We start from the raw sequence: 20755 nt of genomic DNA, 5'->3' as shown, positions 1-20755 counted from the left end.
CGGACAAAGGCTGGCTCTACGGTTTGGAAACAGGGATGAGCACCGTGCCCTAGAGTCAGACACGACTGGACTAAATGTCAAGGGCAACCTTTACCTTTATGTGCCAAAGAGGAGAAGCAGGTATACATATATGTGCATTTTCAGAGAAGATGCGGGGCAGTTCAACCAGCCCAGCTGCCCTCTGCTCAATTTGTGCGACGTGTGCATCACATTTGGGAGAGTAGAAATGCTGGCATTCAGGAAACTGAGGAAATACTTAGTTGTGGTCGTTTGGGGAGAGATCACTCATACCAGTTGCAAGTTATAGACAGTGAAAATAAAAAGCGCACCAAAACGGAAGGAAAAGGCCATAGACAGCTGAAGCCCCGATGAGAGACAGAACCTCCAATGGCTGAGTCCCTGGGGAGGACTCAGACCGACCTCACCCGACTCCATATCATTCCATCCATCCAGTCAGGCAGCGGGGGTGCATCTAGGCATGGCAGAAGGGGGGGGGGCGTGCTACACTGCTTACTTAACTAGATGCATTTTAGAATGTTTTTCCTTTTTTCTTTTAGGAAGCTGAGCTGCACCTCTCTCTCTCTCTCTCTCTGTGTGTGTGTGTGTGTGTGTGTGTGTGTAAGAAAGAGAATAGGGGATGGATAACTGATCTTATTGTGCAGGCTTTGATTGGGTGGATCAAAGCAGCGCTAGCAACTGTCTTTCTCTACTCACGCTGCTGTAGTTTTCTACTTTCTTTCTTTTTAATGCCTGCTGATGCCTGATGCCGTATGGATTCATGGAAGGATGTGTATTCAGCAGGGAGTAGAGAGTGTGACTCTTTGTGATGGAGAAGTGGGAGGACAGAAGGAAGGAACATTGAAGGCCCATCACATCTCCCAAATCAATGACATGCGTTGTGCCTTCCATCCTTTTGTAACCTGCATTTACAGTCCCTTCCCCCACCTCTCCCCATGGCCAATCTGGAAGCATACAAACTACACAAACCCAAGAATAAATCAGTTTAGGCCACCTCTAAACCATCTAAACGAGGGTAGTCATGATCTGTGTCGCAAATATTTAGATATACATTCCTTGGATTTTTCTCTTGCAAATGAATTAAATCATCAAAATCCACTGTAAGATTGGAAGGGTTTCCCCACCACCACTTCTCTTTCTTTCAACAGAAGAAAGTTGGGGCGGGGGGCTGGGGAGCATTTCCAAGAATACATCTACCTGCTGTTCTGATGGTCAGGAGGCAACTGAGAAAGGGAACAAAATGAGGTGAAACTCCAGGAGATGGGAAGGAAGAGCAGGTTCTCTGCATTGCCTTTTTAAGAAGGACTTGAAGAGGGCCATGGCTATTGCCCTTTTAAATCCCTCACTCACTCCCTTCCCTGAGATTACCTAAAGAAACCAAGCTGGTCACTGGAGGGATTGGGGCTTTCTCTTGCTAGTTGGAGAAAAAAAGAGAGCACCAGATGAAACAGAACACCAGTACAGATTGCCACTGCCTTGAACAGAAGCACTTCCATCCTGCCTGCACCTCAGCACCACCACCACCACCCAAAACTGTAGGGTTTGATGCAGTTGGACCACTTATTAGGACCTCGCCTGGCCATTTGAACTTCCCAATTCACAGGAGTGTTATTTTTCTGTAGAGATGTGGAAACACTCAGATATTGGCAGCTGGACAAGCAGTGGCTTGGCACATCTCCAGAAGGGCACCTGCCAGGTGAGGTACCAATTTTCAAGTCCTTTGGGCAGGGACCTGATTGGCAGGGCCAATGAACAAGCCTAATCTGGTTTTAATGATCCCTGACCCACTCCTTTTAGCCCACGGAAATAGAGCCAAACAGGCTGATGGGCTTTTGAGTCCAATTTGAGATGGGGGAGGGGGAAACAGGGATGACAGAAATGGAGACCTTTACAGGTTTCTTCCGTAGCACCCCTGGGGGCAAAGTGGCAGGTGCGAATCATCCCAGTGGACTGTCCCTTGCTGCCCAGTTCCTTCATCATAAAGAGAGTCAGTTGAAGCAGCTACCCCAAGCCTACCACCCTGGCAACCCTCCACCTTAACCCCTCTCACTTCTCAGACCAAACACCCCCATCCCTACGAGTAACAAACAAGCAGCATTCACCACTCCATGCAAAAAACAAAAAGTGTAACATCTAACACAGTGCAACTCTTTGCAAAAGTAGTTGAACAGAGAAGAGCATTACCTCCAAACTGGGGCTGGTGGTCTTTACATTAAATTGCACGCTTCGCCCAGATATTGCACCAGCTTCACCAGCTTGGCATGCTGCAATGTCGGAGGGCTCCTATCCCCCCCATCCTCAGGCATGTTGATGGATGGCAGGGGGTTGGGGCTTGTTGCTCCTGCGAGCCACCAGCGTGGAGGATGCCGTGGCGCATGACATTTCCTTAATTGAGGTTCACTTGTAGCTCCTCTTTCTGGGGGAGAAGAAAGTTCAAAGGGCATTCTCAGGGTAGGACAGTTAACACAATGCCATTCCCAGGATCAGTCTGGAGCAGGATGCGGCCAAGTGAACAAAGACTACAGACAGGAAATGGGAAAGATCCTTCAGAAGGATGCGGCGATTGGCCGCCAGGAAGTCTTGGACAGAGCATCTTGGCATGGTTTGAAAGGGATGATGCATAACTGTGCTAGGGGGTCTGGGAAACATGAGCAAGCCTGTGAATAATTTGGGGAGCAACCAGCAGGTCTGTAGGGGTTGGTTCACCCTCCTTGTTCGGTCCCTTCCACCCACCTGGAGGGGTCACTTTCCATCCATCTCAAGCCTAGGAAGAACATGGGGGGAGGCTCAACAACAGGAAGGGCTGCACTCCCAAGTCAATAAGCTCTCTCCCGCAAGTCCCCTCTCCTCCCTGGTCCCCCAGCAGCAAAGTTTCTTCCCATCTTGCAGCTTTGTACAAAAAAAGGGGGAAAAACACACACCAAAAAAAAAAAAAAAACCCACCCCAAACACACAGCCTTTTCTAGGGAAAAAAGAGTGGAAATAGATTAGAAACATTTTTCCCATACCAGTTTCCCCTTGCACACTATCCTTCCCCCTTGATGTTTCAAATCTTAGGGGGCGAAATGTACTTGTGTTGGAGTTTTTCCAACCTTGCATGCTGCCTCTAAGTATGTAGATGTTCCTGGGAGGGACCTTTTCGGGCTGGGGTGACTGTCAGTCTATCCAGCACTAACCAATCATTGGTTCTCCTGTCTCTGAATTCTAAGAGAGCCCCACCTCTCTGCTCAGTGCTTTTTTCCCTCTCTGAAGTCTGTTGAAGTTTCCTGTTCTGTCAGTTATGTTTGTCGGTTTGCTGTTGTTCACCTGCAAGTAGAGAAAAAAATTATTCTTTCTACTACTAGTATCTCGGAGTGAGTTACTGTAAGTGCCAGTTGATGAGAAAAGGGCTGGGTTACTCTAGGGAACTTGAAATTTGCTTGCTCTGCAAATCCCTGCACTTCTGCTGTGCAGCTAAAGGAACATGACCCGAAACTGAAAACTTGTGGCCACCCAAATGTAACCGGACTCCAACTCCCATCGTCCCTCAACATGGATCATTTTGTCTGGGCCTGATGGGAATCGGAGTCTAAAAGCACACAAGGTTCACAGGTTCCTCTGTCTCACCTTTAGACTGCTTGCTTCTGAGCCAGAATTGGTTCTCACACATGTGCTACAGAAGGAGGAGAATAAAAATGGGTTAAGGATGAAAATGGCAAAGGGCATTTGTAGGGATCTTTGACAGCTGGAAACAGAGAATGGGAAGTTACTTTTGAAAGGTAATGGATTGCAGGTCCCACGGTCCCCAAGCAGGGATTCCTTATCATTAAAATTACTGTTTTTAAAATAACTAAAATTGTTGCTTTTAAATAAAAGTAACCAAATTTGTTACTTTAAAAAAAATTGGAACACAACAGCACAAGACATGTGTCCACTTGAACTGTGTGATGTGACTCCTGTCCATCCGATGGGAACACACACACACACACACACATAACTCCCACAAGTAATTAAAATATTAACCCATAAAAAGAATAAAGCTAAAATCTCCACCATCACGTAGTTCTTGTTAAGTTGTATTGATTTTTACTAATTGAACCATTCAGTGGTACCTTTGTTATAGGAAGGAGACAATAATCACAGGGAACTCGTTATTTGTAATGAATTACTTCCAAGCCGTCGCTTAGGTCCAAAGGTTGCATCTTCCCTTCAGCAGTGACGGACAATGGATTAAATCTCCATAATTTCTCAATGATCGCTGCCAGATCAGGAGAAAGTTCCTCTTTTTAGAACTACAGCACACACACACACACACACACACACACACACACACACACACACACACTCTCAGACACACACTCAGACACAGACACACATCAGATGGTCAGCTTTGCTACTGGAAGTTCTAACCAAAAAAACGGGCTGGGGACTTTCCCAAGATCTAATTTCTGCCCTATTTACATCCACGATGGGACTATAGGACTGTTCATTTGGATTACGAATCCCAGAATGCTTGATCTAGCAAGAGCAGTGGCTTTTCTGAGTGAGGATTCTGGGCACTGTAGTTAAGTGGAAGGATCTCCCCCCCTCCTCCCGGTTTACAGATCTAATTAGATTTGCTCGGGTGATTCGCTTCGGCTGCCTTTGTCTTTGGCTTCCCTCCTGCCTCCTCTCCTCCGGCTTCCTTCTTTAGCATGCACCTCACAGAGTTCTGCAGAGGTCCCTGGCCTGCCTCTCCTCCCAGCCTGCAACGCCAGGGCATCCCCTGGAATGCCAACACACACCTGCCAGGCTCCAGCGTGAAGGAGCCTTGCCACCCCTACCACTTCCAGGGCTTCCCTTCCTTCACATCTCAAGCTTTCCTCCATTGGCCAACATTAAAAATCGCTTATTTTAAAGAAAATTAGTTGGGAGGTGGGAGAAAAATTCAAGCAGCTGCTTTCAAAAATTCACCAACTCAGAGCAAATGGCATCTCCTCTTCTTGGGAAATAGCCAGGGTTCATCCTCGCCACTGTCATCTGATGAGCCGTAATTAAAAAATAAGCCTTGTGGAGCCTGGGTACTGGAGTCGCTTGTCAAATGGGACTTCCCGCATGGCTGCACTCCACGGAGCACCAACAGCAGGAGTGTGGATGGAGTCGGAAAGACCTGTTTCTCTAGCAAAGCATAGAGAAAGGATGGTTTGGACTACGAATCCCCCCCAAGCCATTGTGGCCAGCGGCTATGTTAGCTGGGGAGTTCTGGAAGTTGTTATCCAAAATGAGAGAGTGATTTTTCTAAGCCTCTCCTTTCTCCACCCGCAGATGAGGTGTAGAGAAATCAAGGGTGGCTGAGCTTGTGGGGTTTTCTGCCTCCTATTCTGAGAAACCTAGCTGGCTTTGGGTGCTGCACCGGAGTATTCGGCAACTCCTTTTTTGACCTAGGCTGGACAGGACCCTGGAAACCACAGAGACAGAAACAGAGGCACCATCTGAACCAGCCACTCCAATTTTAAGAGAAATCCATTCCAGGTTTTGCTCTCTACTTTACTGGAGTTACCCAAGAAGTTGAACCTTCTACCTGGGGGAAATGGTTCAGTTTCTTGGACAGCTCTTGTTATGTGCAAGCTAAAACCCGGAATGGATTTGCCACATCCTCCAAAATCAGGAGTCCCCAGGCTGTGCTGGCTTGAGCCACGCATGAGCCACACTGCAGAAAACTCTTACTTTGGTCTTTTCTCTCTCTCTCATACTCACCCCTTCATCGACATTCATCTAGGATCCCGGCGAAAAACAGTGGCATGCAGGTGTCCTGCTTGGATGTGAGTACCTGTGTTTGACGTCAGTCATCTCAACCAAGCTGCATCCTTCCACCTCCAGCAGTAGCAAGAAGGCAGCCTAATGCCACTGGCTATTGCTGGAGGAAGGACCAAAACAACACGGCCCACCAAGAGTACCAAGATAAATACAATAACTGTTCTGCTTTGGCTACTGGCAAAAGCAACATGGGACTTCAGACTTCTGGTAGACCAGTGCCCCTGGCTCGTGGCTGCATTCATCTTGAAACAGGTCACTGGCTCCTTGCCCTGATCTATGAGTTGTTCCACGGGGGTTCCTCACCTTCGTCTTTGGCGTCGGCATTCCATTTCACCGCCTCCCTCTTCTCTCGCGGACACCCACAGCTAGAGATGGGCACGAATCAGAAAAACGAGGAATCGGAGTGGTTCGCTCTCTGTGGCTGTCCACGAACCACAAACTACCCTCCGAATCCCAGGAAAACTGACTGGCTTGTGGTTCGTTTTTCCAGTTCGGAAAAGAATGCAGAGGGTGCTTCTTAAAATCTCTTTAAAATCCAGGACTGAATCACTTGCGCAGCAAACCGATTCAGTGGCACTTATAAATACATCCACCCCTCCCCCCAAATAAAGGGAATTTTCCATCCTTTGCCCACTGAGGGAGAGAGACAGGAGAAGACACAGAGGGAGATATTTCATGTCGAGTTTTTTTTTCTTCCTTTCATTGGATAGTTCAGGGGTTGAGGCTCTGGACACAGAGCCATAGGCTGGGAGATTGATTCCCCACTCAGACTCCTTGAGAAGGGCTGGACTGGATGACCCCGAGGGTCCCTTCCAGCTCTGCAGTTCTGGGATTATTATTATAGAGATGAACAGACCGGACAGAATTGCTTGAGGAGCAGAATGGTTTCCTAATCCTGAAGCCACCCAGTCCTTGTGTATGGAGGCAAGGTTTTCTCCGAACAGCTTACCGTATCTCAAAGTGAGCCATAATTTGGCTGTCTAGATGCACCCTGAGCCTTGCCCAAAGACGGGCACCCCTTTTCAGGCAGCCTGGCTGTAACGGCAATATATGGGCATCCTTCCACTAACATACATACCCCGGAGTTCTCTTGTCATGATCCAGATGCTCTCTTGACTCGCTTTTAAAGGCATGGAGGACTGACCGGGCCATCCCCATGCTGGGATTCTTTGCTTCTAATTAAAAGCTAATTAACTCTTCTCCCTCTTTCCCTATCTGGAGCGTGCTCTGTGTTTTTTTCCTGGGGGAAGGAGAGCTTGAATGACATTCATTTTGATTGCCCATCCCGGGTGGGGGAACAGAAGGGGGGGCTCTGCCAAGGGAATTCTCTCTCTCTCTCTCTCCCCGATCCCCAGTTGGGGTCTTCCCATCTCATCCCTCGCCTCCCCACCACAGTCGGGACACAAGAGGGTGGCAGGAAAACAACACTTGTCTACGCTGTCCCCAGGAAGGGCTCCAGATAGTAGCAGACGGAGAGCCTGTGTCCGCCCAGGACCTCTTGCACCCAATCCAGCTGTTTGGCTCTGTTCATCATCAGGGGATGCCAGCCCGTCACGGGAACCCGGTAAGGGCGTCATTGGGAGTGGCAAGCTGATGCCAACCAGCCAGCTCCGGCGCTCCAGACATCATGGGGGGGATGTGGCCGGGACATGCTTGCCGGGGCAGCTGCGAGGTGGGGGTCCTCAGATAGATTACAACGGAGAAATGCCTTCTTCCTGTATCTGGAAAGGGTGGGGTTGTTACAGGGTGGTCCTTACCTGGTAAGATCAGGGGAAGCGTTGAGCTGAGCAGCATGGCAGCATCAGAATGGAGAAACAGTCCTGTTTGCGGTAACCGTTACTATTGTCTGGAAAAGGGACTTGTCGGCTGAAAGAGCCGATGTTCCCTTTAGACACCTCCCATGTCCAGGTCAGGTTGGTATGGTTTGTGGCTTCTCCCTTCATCTTTTTCCTGGAGTCAGCTGGGTGCAGGATCTCAGCAAACCCATACGCTTTGGTATTGGGGTGATATGTGGAAAGGATTATGATCACCTTGCATGCATAACCTGATGGCCCACCTCTATGTGATGTGGGAGTTCCATCCATGTATCTCCAAATATTTGGCTTGGCACCACCAGGGCGTTTGGCGGCAAAGATTCCCTCCGTGTTCTTTTCTCAATTGTCATTCTTGTGTGCCTAAAGTTGCTATAAAATATCAGGGGGGCAGACGGACATCCCTGTTTTTTTTCCTCACTTTTCTCCTACCGTAGCTCATAACAATCGTATGAGGAAGCGATTTAATCCCAAAAATAGACCCATATCAGCCTGGAAACAATGTATATGCCCCCTGCCACCCTTTCCCTGTAGAGGGTTTCTTTCTGAAGCACACATTTTATTCCCTGATTTCATGTTCCCCATGTAGTTTCGCTCTTCAAAAATCATCATGTTTAAGTGCACGGTGAGATGTTATTCAAAACAAAACAGCTGCATGAAATAATGTATAAATAAAATGGTGGGGGGTTTGGAAATGTCAACGTGACAAAGAGAGGTGATACCTGCTTGGGCGCACGGGCAAATAATTGTATCAATGTGCCATCAAGCCCAAATGAATTATGTTCCACTTGGAATTATGCTCCCTTCGAGATTCACAGAGAAAAGCTTGGGAAATTTGTGAACAACCCAAGATAGTTGTTACATGCCATCAAGTCGCTTCCAGCTTAAGTCGACCCAGTGAACTACTGACCTCGAAAGGGTCCCGTCATTGACAGCACGGCTTACGTTATGCAAACACAAGGCCGTGGCTTCCTTCGCTTAGTGGATCCATCTCATGTTCAGTCTTTCTTTTCCCCTACTGCTTTCCTTGTCCCCTGGTGTTATTGCCAGCAAGAGTTGGCTTCTCATATGTTCAACAGCATCAGTTTTAGTTGTGTTTACTTCTAGAGTAAGGCTTGGTGTGATCTAGAACCCATTGGTCTGTCTTTCCATGGCATAGATAAAACTCTTGTTTTGAATGAATTTATTGGCTTTCTTTGTTGGCTGGCTTTCCCATCCATATATGACAATCAAGGAAACCATAGTATGGATGGCTTTGGCCTGGATTTCCAGAAACTAGATCCCTTTTTTCAACTAACTGTTGACCCAATAAGGAAAAGAAAATAAGACCCTTCTCTGTTTCAGTTTTACCAATTTCTTACTTTCTTATTATGCTTTTCTGGGGGTGTTTGTTTCGTATTTTCACACCACGGATAAGTGAATCAGTGGATAGCGATCCTGCGGATAAGGGGTTTCTACTGCACACAGATTGATTTTATTGATTTTCAGTTTGTTTGCTTTTTGAGAACTCATTGTGATGTTGAAAAAAATGGCAGAATCAGACCACACATTTTGAGTTGGGATGTGTACCTGAGGTAAATTAGCATGAAAATAGGGAACTAGGGTCCAGTCATTCAAAGGTGGGGGAAACTGTGTTTCTCCAGGTGTTGTTGGAATACCAATCTCAGTGGACCCAACCAGGTTAATCAAGAAGGAAACGGCCATGTGCCTGTATCCAGAAGGCCACACATTGCCATCAGTCTACTGTCCAAGCCTATATGATATGAATTCACTGGAGGACCCTGAAATTCACATATGCATGTGTATCTAGGGATGGGATTTTTGGAGTTTCTGGACTACGAATACCATAATTCTCCATTCTGTGAGTTCTACCTATCCTATAGACCAGTGGTTCCCAACCTTCGGCCTCCAGATGTTCTTGGACTACAGCTCCCAGAAGCCTTCACCACCACCTCTGCTGGCCAGGATTTCTGGGATTTGAAGTCCAAGAACATCTGGAGGCCCAAGGTTGGGGACCACTGCTATAGACACCTTAGAAACACCTAAATGTGATGCATGGGGGAGAAAGGGCTAAACAGGGAAGCTTGGAGACTTAGCTAGGCCTAACTCCACCCGTGCTTCCTTTTCCTGTCCCAGTGCCAGCTGGGAGCTTCCTTTCAGAGCAGGAAGCTAGGCCTAGCTAAGCCTCAGAGGCCTTGCAGTTTAGGCCTTTCTCCCAGGTGAGCCACATTTCAATGTTTGTAAGCTGTCTGCAAGGGAGATAGGACTCCAAGAATGGAGGCTTCTGGTATCTGTGGTCCAGAAGGTCCAGCCCTATGTATAGCTACCTCAAGATAGCAGTAAGTGGGAGATGGCAGCCAGGTGTTTAAGGAAACAGCCATATGTCGAGCAGCCTTCTCCAGGCCACTTCAACTCATCTGTAGACTTCAGATAGGGCAGAGGTGGCTCTCCCACTGCCAGGCGTTGAAGAAGAAGCCAAGTGCTGATCTCCTTCACTTTTGCACATGGAAAAGAACAGGGTGCCCTCGTCTCCTTCACCCCGGGGACCCAGCCTTGACACAACATCTCTCCCTACTTCAGGTGCCACAAGATGACTGGGGAGGATACCCAGCCTCCGGGAAAGATGGGGAGATCCCCTGCCGGCGGATGCGGAGTGGCAGCTACATCAAAGCCATGGGAGACGACGACAGCGGGGAGTCCGATGCCAGCACCAAGGTGTCTCCGAAGGGAGTGACTCGACGAGATGCGTACCGCCGCTCCTCCAGTGTAGATCAGCCCAGGACCAAGTAAGGAATGGAAGAAGAGAGCTAACTTTCCCCAGATATTCCTCAAGGAAAAGGCTTCATGGGGGGGGGGACATGAGCTGCCTCTTTTTTTTTAGCAAAATGGGTGGTGGTCTATAAGCAGAGGGTTGACATGCCTTCGTCAACCTTGATTGGGAGCCCACAGAGTAGAAGAAGGTTTAGCAAAGCAGATGACATGTAAGTGGAGCTGACAGACCTTGGAGAACTCCAAGCAAAGAAATTGCTCCACTGAGCTCCAAAGAATGACCGAGACCTCATGTCCCCATGGAGCTGAACTAGTCCCTTCTCAGCCTCTGCCCTCTTCACAAAGAGGGAAGACTCTTAATTGTCAATTCGAAAACCAGAGGTTTTTGCAGAAAGAGAGAGCAGTGAAGTTACATTTCAAAGCCAAAGTAGCAAGTGCAAGCAAAGTTACTCTACTAGGGTAACGAATCACACTTTCTAGCTACCTTTATTTCACAGGGCATTTTCAGGCTTTCTAGTGGCTTTCTGACAGCAATTTGTTGGCCCAAATCTTCTTGCGCATTTATGCCAGCGGAAGGGAAATGGGATACCTCATTGTGGCAAATTGCCACTAATGAATGAGTCCCTTCTTGCGTACTCGCTCACTCCTCAAGCTGCCCAACTGCTGTGCAACAAGGAATCCAAGCAGGGACCCATTCATTAGTGGCAAACTGCACCTGCAAGTTGTGTCATTGCCTTTCATAACTACGCAGGAGTTACAGGAAGGGATTACTTTTCAGAAAGAATTTTCCGAGCTCTGCTTATATGACTTAACGATCTGTCCCTTTGCCGTCAGTTGCCATTTGCGCCATGCCTATATTGGGAAATATTACAGCAAGCTCTTGATTCAACCCAGACATGCCTACCCCACCATCCTCCCTGGTCCAGATGGCTCCCTTCCCTTTATGTCAGAATGTAGCCACCTGATCAGGATCAAGGCCATGAGAAGTGAGGAGGAATTTAGCAGTGGCATACTTGCTGGGGTATTCTTCTGTGACTTGTAGTCCAAACAGAAAGTAACTTTTCACATATCCAGGCACAAGTCCACTTTATTCAGGAGTGCTGATAGTCATAAATATGACATCTTTTCTTTCATAGATATAGTGATTTGAGTAGCAAATGATTAGACATATTGGGCAGAAGTAGAGATAGTGGAAAACTAATTTTCTGAGTTTTAAGCAAGTAGCCTACGAAAGCTTTGAAGCTTGTAGGGCAATGGTTCCCAAACTTGGCTCCACATACGTTCTTGGACTGCAATTCCCAGAAGCCTTCAGCTCTAGCTGTGCTGGCAAGGGTGTCTGGGAGTTGTAGTCCAAGAATGTCTGGGGACCCAAGGTTGGGAACCACGGTCATAGGGGAAAGCATGTCATAATACAATATTCCTGAGATCACACTAGAACCCAACCAAAGCCGAATGGGGGTTGATTTGCGACAGAAAAGAAATAAGTACTTCTTGACATAGGTTATAGCTGAACTACTGAATTTGCTCTGAGATGCCCCCCAGATTGGATGGCTTGCCTCAGAGGATTAAGCAGATTCATGCAGGATACGTCAAGAAATAGCTGCTGGTCACAATGGCCATGTATTTCTCTGACTATCGGAGGATGCGTGCTCTCCCTACTCCAGTCACTGGGGAGCAGAAATGTGAGAGTATTGCAGCAGTCACGTCCTGCTTGAGAAATCCCCAGAGGTGTCTGGTTGACCCTAGAAGGAGAGTAGGGTGGGCTAAATGGATCTTTGATCTGCTCCCACAAAGTTCTTCCTCATGGAGAGATCCTTACCAGCGTTCCTCGTCATGGCTCTCCACGACCTGCTTGGTTGGAGAAAATATTGGTTGTAAGCCACCTTCTGAGGAACGCAAAGCAGGAGGTTGTAGGTCTTCTCTTGGGCTGCTGCCGATGGTTGGCCATTGTGGGAACAGAACTTTGGACATGTGGGCCTTTGGTTCCACATCGCTCGCGCTTATGTTCTTAAAGACCAAGCCAGCCCACCCAGAATCATTTCCATGTGTTCTGCTCATCTCATGCTTTGGGTTTTGTTCAGAAACCTTTCTTCCCCGTGTCTCTCATTAGGTTTGCAAGTAGACACTATTCTGACTCATATATCTGTAACTGTCCCAGCTGCTGCACGTCACCCCGAATCCGGCCACGGGGACAAGGGTATGGACGTTCCTTCACCACTGGGCAGGTGAGGTGTTTTGGTTTTCAACTGCTGGGTTGCAGAAGGGTGCATAGATCAAGGAAGTGGGGAGAAATGACACCACCGAGTGGGTTCTTTCAAGCATCTTTTCCCTCCCTTCCCCCTCAGAATTTGGAAAAGTTACTTTTTAAAAATACTCCTTCCCAAACCCCATCGCAACCAGCATGCCATTCTGGAAGTCGTCGTCCAAAAAATTAACTTTTCCACTTTCTGATATATTTTCCCCCTCACCATTGCAAAAGCAAAAAAAAGGGGGGGGGGACAGTGCTTTTTCTATTTGGGGGCATTTATGTACATGACTTTATCTCAAAAACCGTGCGATTTAATGAAAGAGTTGCACTAGAGAGGAAAGGCTGCAGTTTGTCCTCCATTCCTCCAGGGGGTACTCTACTAAGAAATACCCCAAACAAGAAAAAACTATGATCCCCTTCTCCTTTACGGTGCTATGGGAATGGCTACTGATGCTTTCTGATGCTGGCACTATAGAACTAAGGAATTAGTAGAGTGATATGCAGCCTTCATTTCTGCAACTAAACTAAAAATGCATATTTGGGTACAGCTTGCAAATTTTACCGCTGTGGACTGCAAGCCAAGAATCCCCCAGAAAGTACAAGCTACTGGCCATGTTAACTGGAGGATTCTGGGACTTGCAGTCCAAAAAAATTGGAGTTTTTCCATGTTCTGTATTTTGAGTCTGTAGAACTATGATAGGATGAAGGCTCTCCATGGAAAAGAGAGTCTTACAACATGATGCTAATGCCAAGAAAGAATCCTAGACCATATGCACTGTTCTGTGGTACAAGCTTCTGTGGCTGGCTTTGGTTACTGCTCAAAACGGCCAGATGCAACTGGATGCCAGCAATGTCAATCACCCTGCATTGGGGGAGAGCTTCTTGGCTGCTACTCTTTGTCCTGGTGCATGGCCACTCATGTGTGGGTTATTCTTGCCTTGCCCGTGTCTTGCTTTTTCTCATGCCTGCGTGCTTGTTGTTGCTACACCAAGCTGTTAAATCTCATCCAGATCGCTCATGTGCACCACCTGGTTACTGCAGGCTAGCGCTGGAATGGAAGAGACTCCAGAAGTAAAAAAAAAATTAGAAGTCTCCAGAAATGGACTTCAGAAGTCTCACTATAGAGCATCAAACGTTGGGTACATTCGTTTGGAATATAGCATCCCTTTGAAATCCACAAAAAGAGAAACTTACTCAAACTCTGTTGATGGTTCGTCTGTATTTCCTGCTTCATAGCAAAGAGCAGGGTTGCAACATGTAAAGTTACCAGACCAAGGCTAATTTATTGGGATCTGCTTTGCGTATCCTTCTTTCTCTTACTCCCCTTGCACACTGATGTGGTGTGCACCAAAGGTTTGTACAGAGAACACATTAGTGAAGTGGACGCTAGTGGCTACAAGGTCTATGGGCCAAATAATCCACTCCACATTTTAGTCTGAACATTACAGGAGCTATACAAGACACTGACCCTCCTTGGGAGATAGGATTCAGCACCATGGAAAGCTCTTTTCACGTTTGGACTAAACCGAATGCACCACCCCTCTGACCTCACAGCCACCAGTTTCCACCATTCCAATGTTTCTTGACTAAGCACCCCTTCAGTTTAAACGAAAGGTAGCACTTAGGCATAGATAGGCTTGATTTATAAACCACCACCCCCACTACCATCTTCTTCAAGACTGGGAGTCAAGTCAACTTTGAACAAAATACATCCAATATGAAACCTGCCAGCAATAAAAGCATACCAAATTGTAACACAGTAGAAAAACCCACCAATGAAAGGAAAAGAGGACAAAACCTCTCCCTGTAACCAGTGGATATGTTGCCAACAGCCTATTTGAATTAAAGGGTCTTTGCCTGCAGAATGACAACAGGGAATAAGCCAGGCTAGGCTTTATGGGGAGAGAGTTTTGGATTCTGAAAACAGTTACTTAAGTCTGTTTTTTAATTTATTTACATGCCCCCAGAAGGGTGTTAAGATGAAAAGAAAGATCTTTCTGAAAGACTGCCAAGCAATTTGGGTCTCTTAAGAGCCTGAACCCAAGTCATGAAAAGTTGTTCATGACAATGTTATTAGAACAGATAACACAAAAGACCAAGGCTTTTTCAAAATCCTTAATCAGTTTCTGAGTCATACTACAAGACATAGTGATCGCCACTTGATTAGCTGGGTTTTTCAAAAAGAAATTAGACATATTTATCCATTTCATCAATGTATAAGAGCCCAGTGACACTTAAATATATGTTAAATAGTATGTTTAAATGGATTTTCTATTTAAAAAAATCTTATTGAAATATGGAAAGAAGCGTGGTATGATGTATGACATAATGAAACAAAAGAATAGTTTATTATATGGAACCCAGAAATTTAACTCAATGCTCTTAAGTCCCCCTGAAGCAGGCTTAGGTTAGCTGTAATTGACTTATCACATTAATTGCAGTGAGATCTAAATGCAACTAACTTAGTCTGAATTGACATTGTCGCAAAGGGCATCTTATTTCTTGTTTGCTTTTCTAAAGGCTGAATAAGAGAAGCACGTCCCAACCCAAATTTTAACAGCACAACGCCTCCAAGTGAAAAATCAGCTCAACAGTTAACACGTGTTGGGTCAACAGATGTGCTATTCCACCAATGCACCTAGAAACACATGGAATGTGCTCCTCACTGAGCTGAGACTGGTACATCTCCTCCATCAATGTATTCTTGACCGTCAACCTGGATACGTTGCCTTGGAATATCTAAAAATAATCCCCACCCTCACTACCCAGGCCTCTTCCCGATTTCGCGCACTCTTCACCCCTCTGTTGTCCCTCTCCTTTCCACCAGATCAACGATGAGTTAAACCACCAGTTCGAAGCCGTGTGCGAATCCGTTTTTGGAGAGGTCGAATCGCAAGCGGTGGAAGCCTTGGACCTCCCCGGTTGCTTCCGCATGCGCAGCCATAGCTACCTAAGGGCCATCCAGGCTGGCTGCTCCCAGGATGATGACTGCCTCTCTCTCTTCACCATGGCCACCACCACCCACCAGCCTGGCCAGCCCCTCACCAGCAGCATCCTCAAGCCAAGCACCTGTAAGTACCCACATGGAATCAAAGATGGGAAAGGGGGTCTGAATGTAGGGGTACAAGCCAAACTAGTTAGAGTATTTTCAGGTTGTGGCCCAAAAAGGTACCATATTTTTTGCTCTATAAGATGCACTTTTTCCCACAAAACAGGGGGGTAGAAAGTCTGTGTGTCTTATGGAGTGAATAAAACAGATTATTTTTTCCCTGTTTTCTTCTCCTAAAAATCTGGTGCGTCTTATGGAGCAAAAAATACAGTAAGCTCTGGGTGTTGTTTCACCGCGTGCAACGTCACAGGTCTAGTCCAATAGGTCCTTAGGAGAGCATAGACTAGCTTTTTAATTGATACCTTACGCCTCTGCTCCCTTCTCCTTTCTTCTCTCCCGATCTCCACGCAGCCTTTACTTACAGGAAAGCTCCGCCTCCGCTCCCTTCAGGAATCAAAGCCAAGCCCCTCATTTCGGTGACCACACAAAGCAGCAGCGAGTCCACCCATGACAGCTTCCTGCCCAGAGAGGTCAACAGGAGCCCCTCGTGGTCCAAAGAAGCCACCAAGCGCTGCAATTCCACGGAGAGTTTAGAAAGCAGCAAGGTCACTGCCATGTCTTTGGACTTGCCTTCCATCCAGCCCAGGACTGCCCCCAAACCTTCCACTCTCATCATCAGGACAATTGCAGGAAGGGAAGAGCTGAGGAGTTTGGCTCGGCAAAGGAAATGGCGGCCTTCCATCGGCGTTCAGGTAGGTTCAGAGCAAGGGAGGTGAAGAGCACGTCGTCAAGCGCACGGCCGGGGACGCATTCGCGTGTGGCAAAGTGGCCGCCGAATCTCTCAGACTATGCCAAGGCACTACATAAGTTACAAAATCATGGTGGTCATCATCATCTCATCACTGCTTCTTGTAAAGGGCTGCTTGAGAAACTGACTGCAGCTAAAGATGCCACCGTGGATTCGACGGCAGGCAGTTTCTAAACTGGCCCTTTCCATGCCAAGTAAAGAGAGTTTTTTTTAAAAAAGTTATATAATGGCCTTTTGTCCAGGTGAGCCACCTTTAAAGATCTGTAGGTGTGGCCTGTCAGGTGGAACTCCCAGAATGGGGAATGGTGGGGTTTGTAGTCCAAAACATGTGAAAACTCTCTGCCCAGTGCCCGCTTGCTTTATTGATGGCAAAGGCTAATGGCTCGGAGCAGAATCTCTTCTGTTCCAGAATTTGGGGACTTGGGGAAAGAGATGAGTTTGTGGAAGGTGGAGGGGCACTCCCATGTGCCACCTAGGTCAGATTGGCACTGCCCTTATTCCACGGCAGGCTGGCGTTCTCCTGCCCTGTTCTAAGCTGTTCCAGCTCTCATGTTGATTCTTTCTACTCTGGCCCTAGAAAAAAGGTGGGTTTCCAAAGCTGGCAACCCTTCTGTCCTTCGAAGAAGGGAGTATAGCATGACAGCGTTTTTCTCGGCTGAGGCTGGCAAACGAAAAAAGCCTGAAAGGTTAAATGAAAGTCAAATTTACCTTGAAGTGGAAAAAAACCACATGGTTTTGTGAGATGTTTTTGCATTTACAGCAAGCAATGCTTCTATGTCTTCTGGAGGTAGAAGGGGCGGACATGGTTAACAGGTTGTCAGTTCTTGCTTTGTGGCTCAGTTTTAATTTTATTAGCCTCCAAGATCTGCATTTTCTCTGCTTGCGGTTCGTTTTGGTGCTTCGTTAGCAGGCCTGTCCCTTGTCGGTTAGCATCAGCACAGGTGTTGCAGAGAGAGGTGAAATGAAGTTCAGACAAGTGTATCAGGACGGTTCAGCCGAAGGGGCAAGCTAGTGGAAAAGAAATGTCTCATCCAACTTCATGGTGCACAGTTGCTTCTCTGACAAGGTCAAAAATGCAGAAAAACGGAGGGGAGGGGAGGCTCCAGCTCTTAACGAACCACTTCAAGCTGATGCAAAATGAGTTGATTAAGTCTCAGCAGCCATTTCTCAAAGCTGAAGCCCAAAGACGTCATGTTACAAAGAAGAAACAGGTATTCCGGAGAGTTTGAAAAACTGTGTTCATTATATTGGGCTCCAGACTTCACTGAGGGCTCATCAAATGCAGTTTGTGAACAAGAGCTTGTCCACACTGGCATATACCCTGTTTCCCTGAAAATAAGTCCTAGTATGATTTTTCAGGGTGTTCATAATATAAGCCTTACCCCAAAAATAAGCCCTAGTTAAGTGAAACCCTGCCCTCCACCCTTGTGCAGTAACCAGAAGATGATGGCATGACTGTATTTGAATAAATGCAGATGGATGTACATGAAAAAAAAATCCCCTGAAAATAAGCCCTAATGCCTTTTTTGGAGCAAACATTAATATAAGACCCTGTCTTATTTTCGGGGAAACACAGTGAATATAATATATGGATCGCTAAGGGCACTGTTTGGATTGGGGGGAAGATCTCATCTACAAGTATTTCTCCTTAGAACGATCCATCCTTCCCCCATTAAGAGCTGTCCCGCACCTTTCTGGCTCAGCGGTAGGGCATGCATTCTTTTTGGAATGCTCATTGCTTAGTCTGTTTAGCCGGGAGAACACAGCCTCGAGCAGCGTCAGGTTCTAAACGGAAAGCATGGGGAGAATGAGGGATTTGGGGGCCAAGGAAGGGAGAAAATGGAACGGCATCAACAGAGGGTAAATAATAATAATAATTTCACTTCCCCTGACCCTCAGATGATCAGGGGAAGCATTTAATTGCTGGCTGATCAGGCTACAAGGGGCTGTTAGCTGTGGGGATGGGAGGAGCATGTCAAATGGCACAAATCACATTTTCCACCCAGCTTCTTGGGGCATTGGAAGGACACCCTCCTTGCGAGTGTGGATGTGTTTTAACTTTGACATTCATACATCCACTTCACTTCCAGAAGTGTTGCCCTCGAACAGCACCTAACTCACCCACTTCATGGATGCTGACCACCATGGACCACCACGACTGACATTCTTGCACCTTATCTCAAGCTCCGACCACTGCTGGTCAAAGATATCCTGATGGTCTTCTTGACCTCTTTCTTGATGTTTGATTTTTCCCACACGTGTGTCCGTGATTCTGAATTGTGCAACGCTCTGATACGAATAAAGAATGTAAGATCTCTCAGGGAAAGAGGTTGAAAAGGGGGGGAAAAAACCAAGTTCCATAGATTTTGATCTGAGTTCTGTGCTCATGGACTTTATCTGGGTTTTCTTTTGCAGCTGATGCTGGCACTTTAAAATATACACTTGTTTGGGGAAAGCACCCTCTGCTTACTTCAACCTAAAAAACATTCTCTTTGGTTTACTTTTTCCCATGTAAGTGGCATTCCTTGGTTAACCTCTCCATTCCTCTTCTTTCCTCTGTCTCTTCTGGATTCTGACGATTCCTTCTCCTTACCTGCCCCTTCTCTTCTTCCACACGGTGTGTCTGCTGCCGCGGAAACACTCCTTTTTTCCTTTCATTTATTTTTCTTTTATTCCTTTCGTTTCCTTCCCTGATCTTTTTTCATTCCTCCATTTACTCCACCTTGCTGCTCCTTGACATCCTTTTATTCTTCTGTTTCTCATCTGTTTATCTACCCACCTTTCTTTCTGCTCTCCTTGTGGGTGTGGGTGTGTTTTAACTTTGACATTCATACACCCACTTTTCTCTGCCTGTCTCTCTCTTTATTTTGTTCTTGGTGCACTGTGATTGTTTTTACTCTTCTGTTTGTCCTTCCTTGGTTCTAATTTTTTTTTAAAAAAAAATGCATCTCTCTCTGGTCCTGTCTGTTTTTTCCTTCTATTTATTGGTCCTTCCTTCCTTCCTTCCTTCCTTCCTTCCTTCCTTCCTTCCTTCCTTCCTTCCTTCCTTCCTTCCTTCCTTCCTTATTTATTTATTTACTTATTTACTTTTTCCTTCCTTTTCTTCCTTCTTTCCTTGTCCATTTACCGAATTATCTCTCCCCCACACACACACACACACACACCTCTTTTCCGTCTCCCTTCCATCCTCTCCCCTTCCCCAAAGGTGGAAACCATATCCGATTCGGACACAGAAAGCAGAAGCCGGCGAGAGTTCCACTCCATCGGGGTGCAAGTGGAAGAGGACAAAAGGTAGGGTCGGTTGAACTTCTCCTGCTTGGTCTACGTCTGACCCACCAAACCCCCCTCCCTAGCTGTTGCTTTAGCAGTCTGTTGCCTTTCTGCCATTGTCACTGTGCCACTCCTGGCTTCCAACCCAAAATCAACATTCACAGCAGGTAGCACAAGCCCAGAGCCATTCAACCAAGAGAGAGACTCACAGAGCCAGAGAGACATGGGCTACTGACAGCATCTGGATTGTTTATGGGTGCTTCCAGGTGAGGCTTTTGTCTCTGTGTGTTTCCTTCCAGGAATTTTGTGGGCAATCATCCTACCACACTCCTGTATATTCCAAAGCTTTAGATAAAAGTTCCCCTTTTCCTTTTCATTCCAGCTCCCAGTTTGGCCAGCAAGCAGGACCAGCACACGTTTCTCATGCAATGCAAAATTTATTATCACAAGATAATAGTGATGGGTTTCTAACTTGCAGCCTGGGAAAGTTCTCCTCTCTCTCTCTTTTTTGGACTACATTTCCCATAATCCTCCAGCTACTTGGAGCATTCTGAAGGGCTGTCTTCTACAAAAGTAAACCTCTGGCATTTTCTTACTATTAACTTGTCTTTTTTTTCTTACCACCAAAAAATTAGAGAGAGAGAGAGAGAGAGAGAGAGAGAGAGAGAGATGAACCAGCCACGGCAGGCTTTTTGGCTAGTGGCTGGTCATAAAGCAAGAGGGCCAGGAAGAAAAAGCACCCATAGACTATAAAATAATAACAGATGCCCACACGAGACCCTGCAGTGGCAGAACAGATGACAAAGAGCGATGTTCCCAAGTAAAAACCAAAGCCAACTCTCCATTCTGAGAGTTCTAGTACCTGAAAGACAGACGCAATAATAATAATCAACATGCACTATCAAGTCAATTCTGAGCCATGGTGACCCTTTTCAGGGTTTTCCAGGTAGAAAATACTCCAAAGTGGTTTAATGCAGAAGATTTCCATTCTGCTGGGATGGTGCAGC

The 20755-nt window shown here is 46.6% G+C and overlaps 1 protein-coding gene across 3 annotated transcripts in view; it reads left to right on the top strand.

Moving 5' to 3' along the window:
* DLGAP3 (DLG associated protein 3) overlaps positions 1-20755 on the top strand; it is a 41057-nt gene that overhangs the window by 7152 nt on the left and 13150 nt on the right. Inside the window, exons 2-6 of one of the 3 annotated variants that reach the window (XM_078380073.1) lie at positions 10185-10390; positions 12532-12598; positions 15449-15692; positions 16082-16422; positions 19684-19769. In XM_078380073.1, the coding sequence (XP_078236199.1) occupies positions 10185-10390; positions 12532-12598; positions 15449-15692; positions 16082-16422; positions 19684-19769 (944 nt within the window). Of the gene's footprint in view, positions 1-10184; positions 10391-12483; positions 12599-15448; positions 15693-16081; positions 16423-19683; positions 19770-20755 lie in introns of all 3 variants that reach the window. The other 2 variants (XM_072979746.2, XM_078380074.1) reach the window with 2 other exon arrangements.

The sequence above is a fragment of the Pogona vitticeps genome, chromosome 9 (genome assembly GCF_051106095.1).
Source record: "Pogona vitticeps strain Pit_001003342236 chromosome 9, PviZW2.1, whole genome shotgun sequence".
Classification (NCBI taxonomy): domain Eukaryota; kingdom Metazoa; phylum Chordata; class Lepidosauria; order Squamata; family Agamidae; genus Pogona; species Pogona vitticeps.
This window is presented reverse-complemented; position numbering and strand designations above follow the sequence as displayed.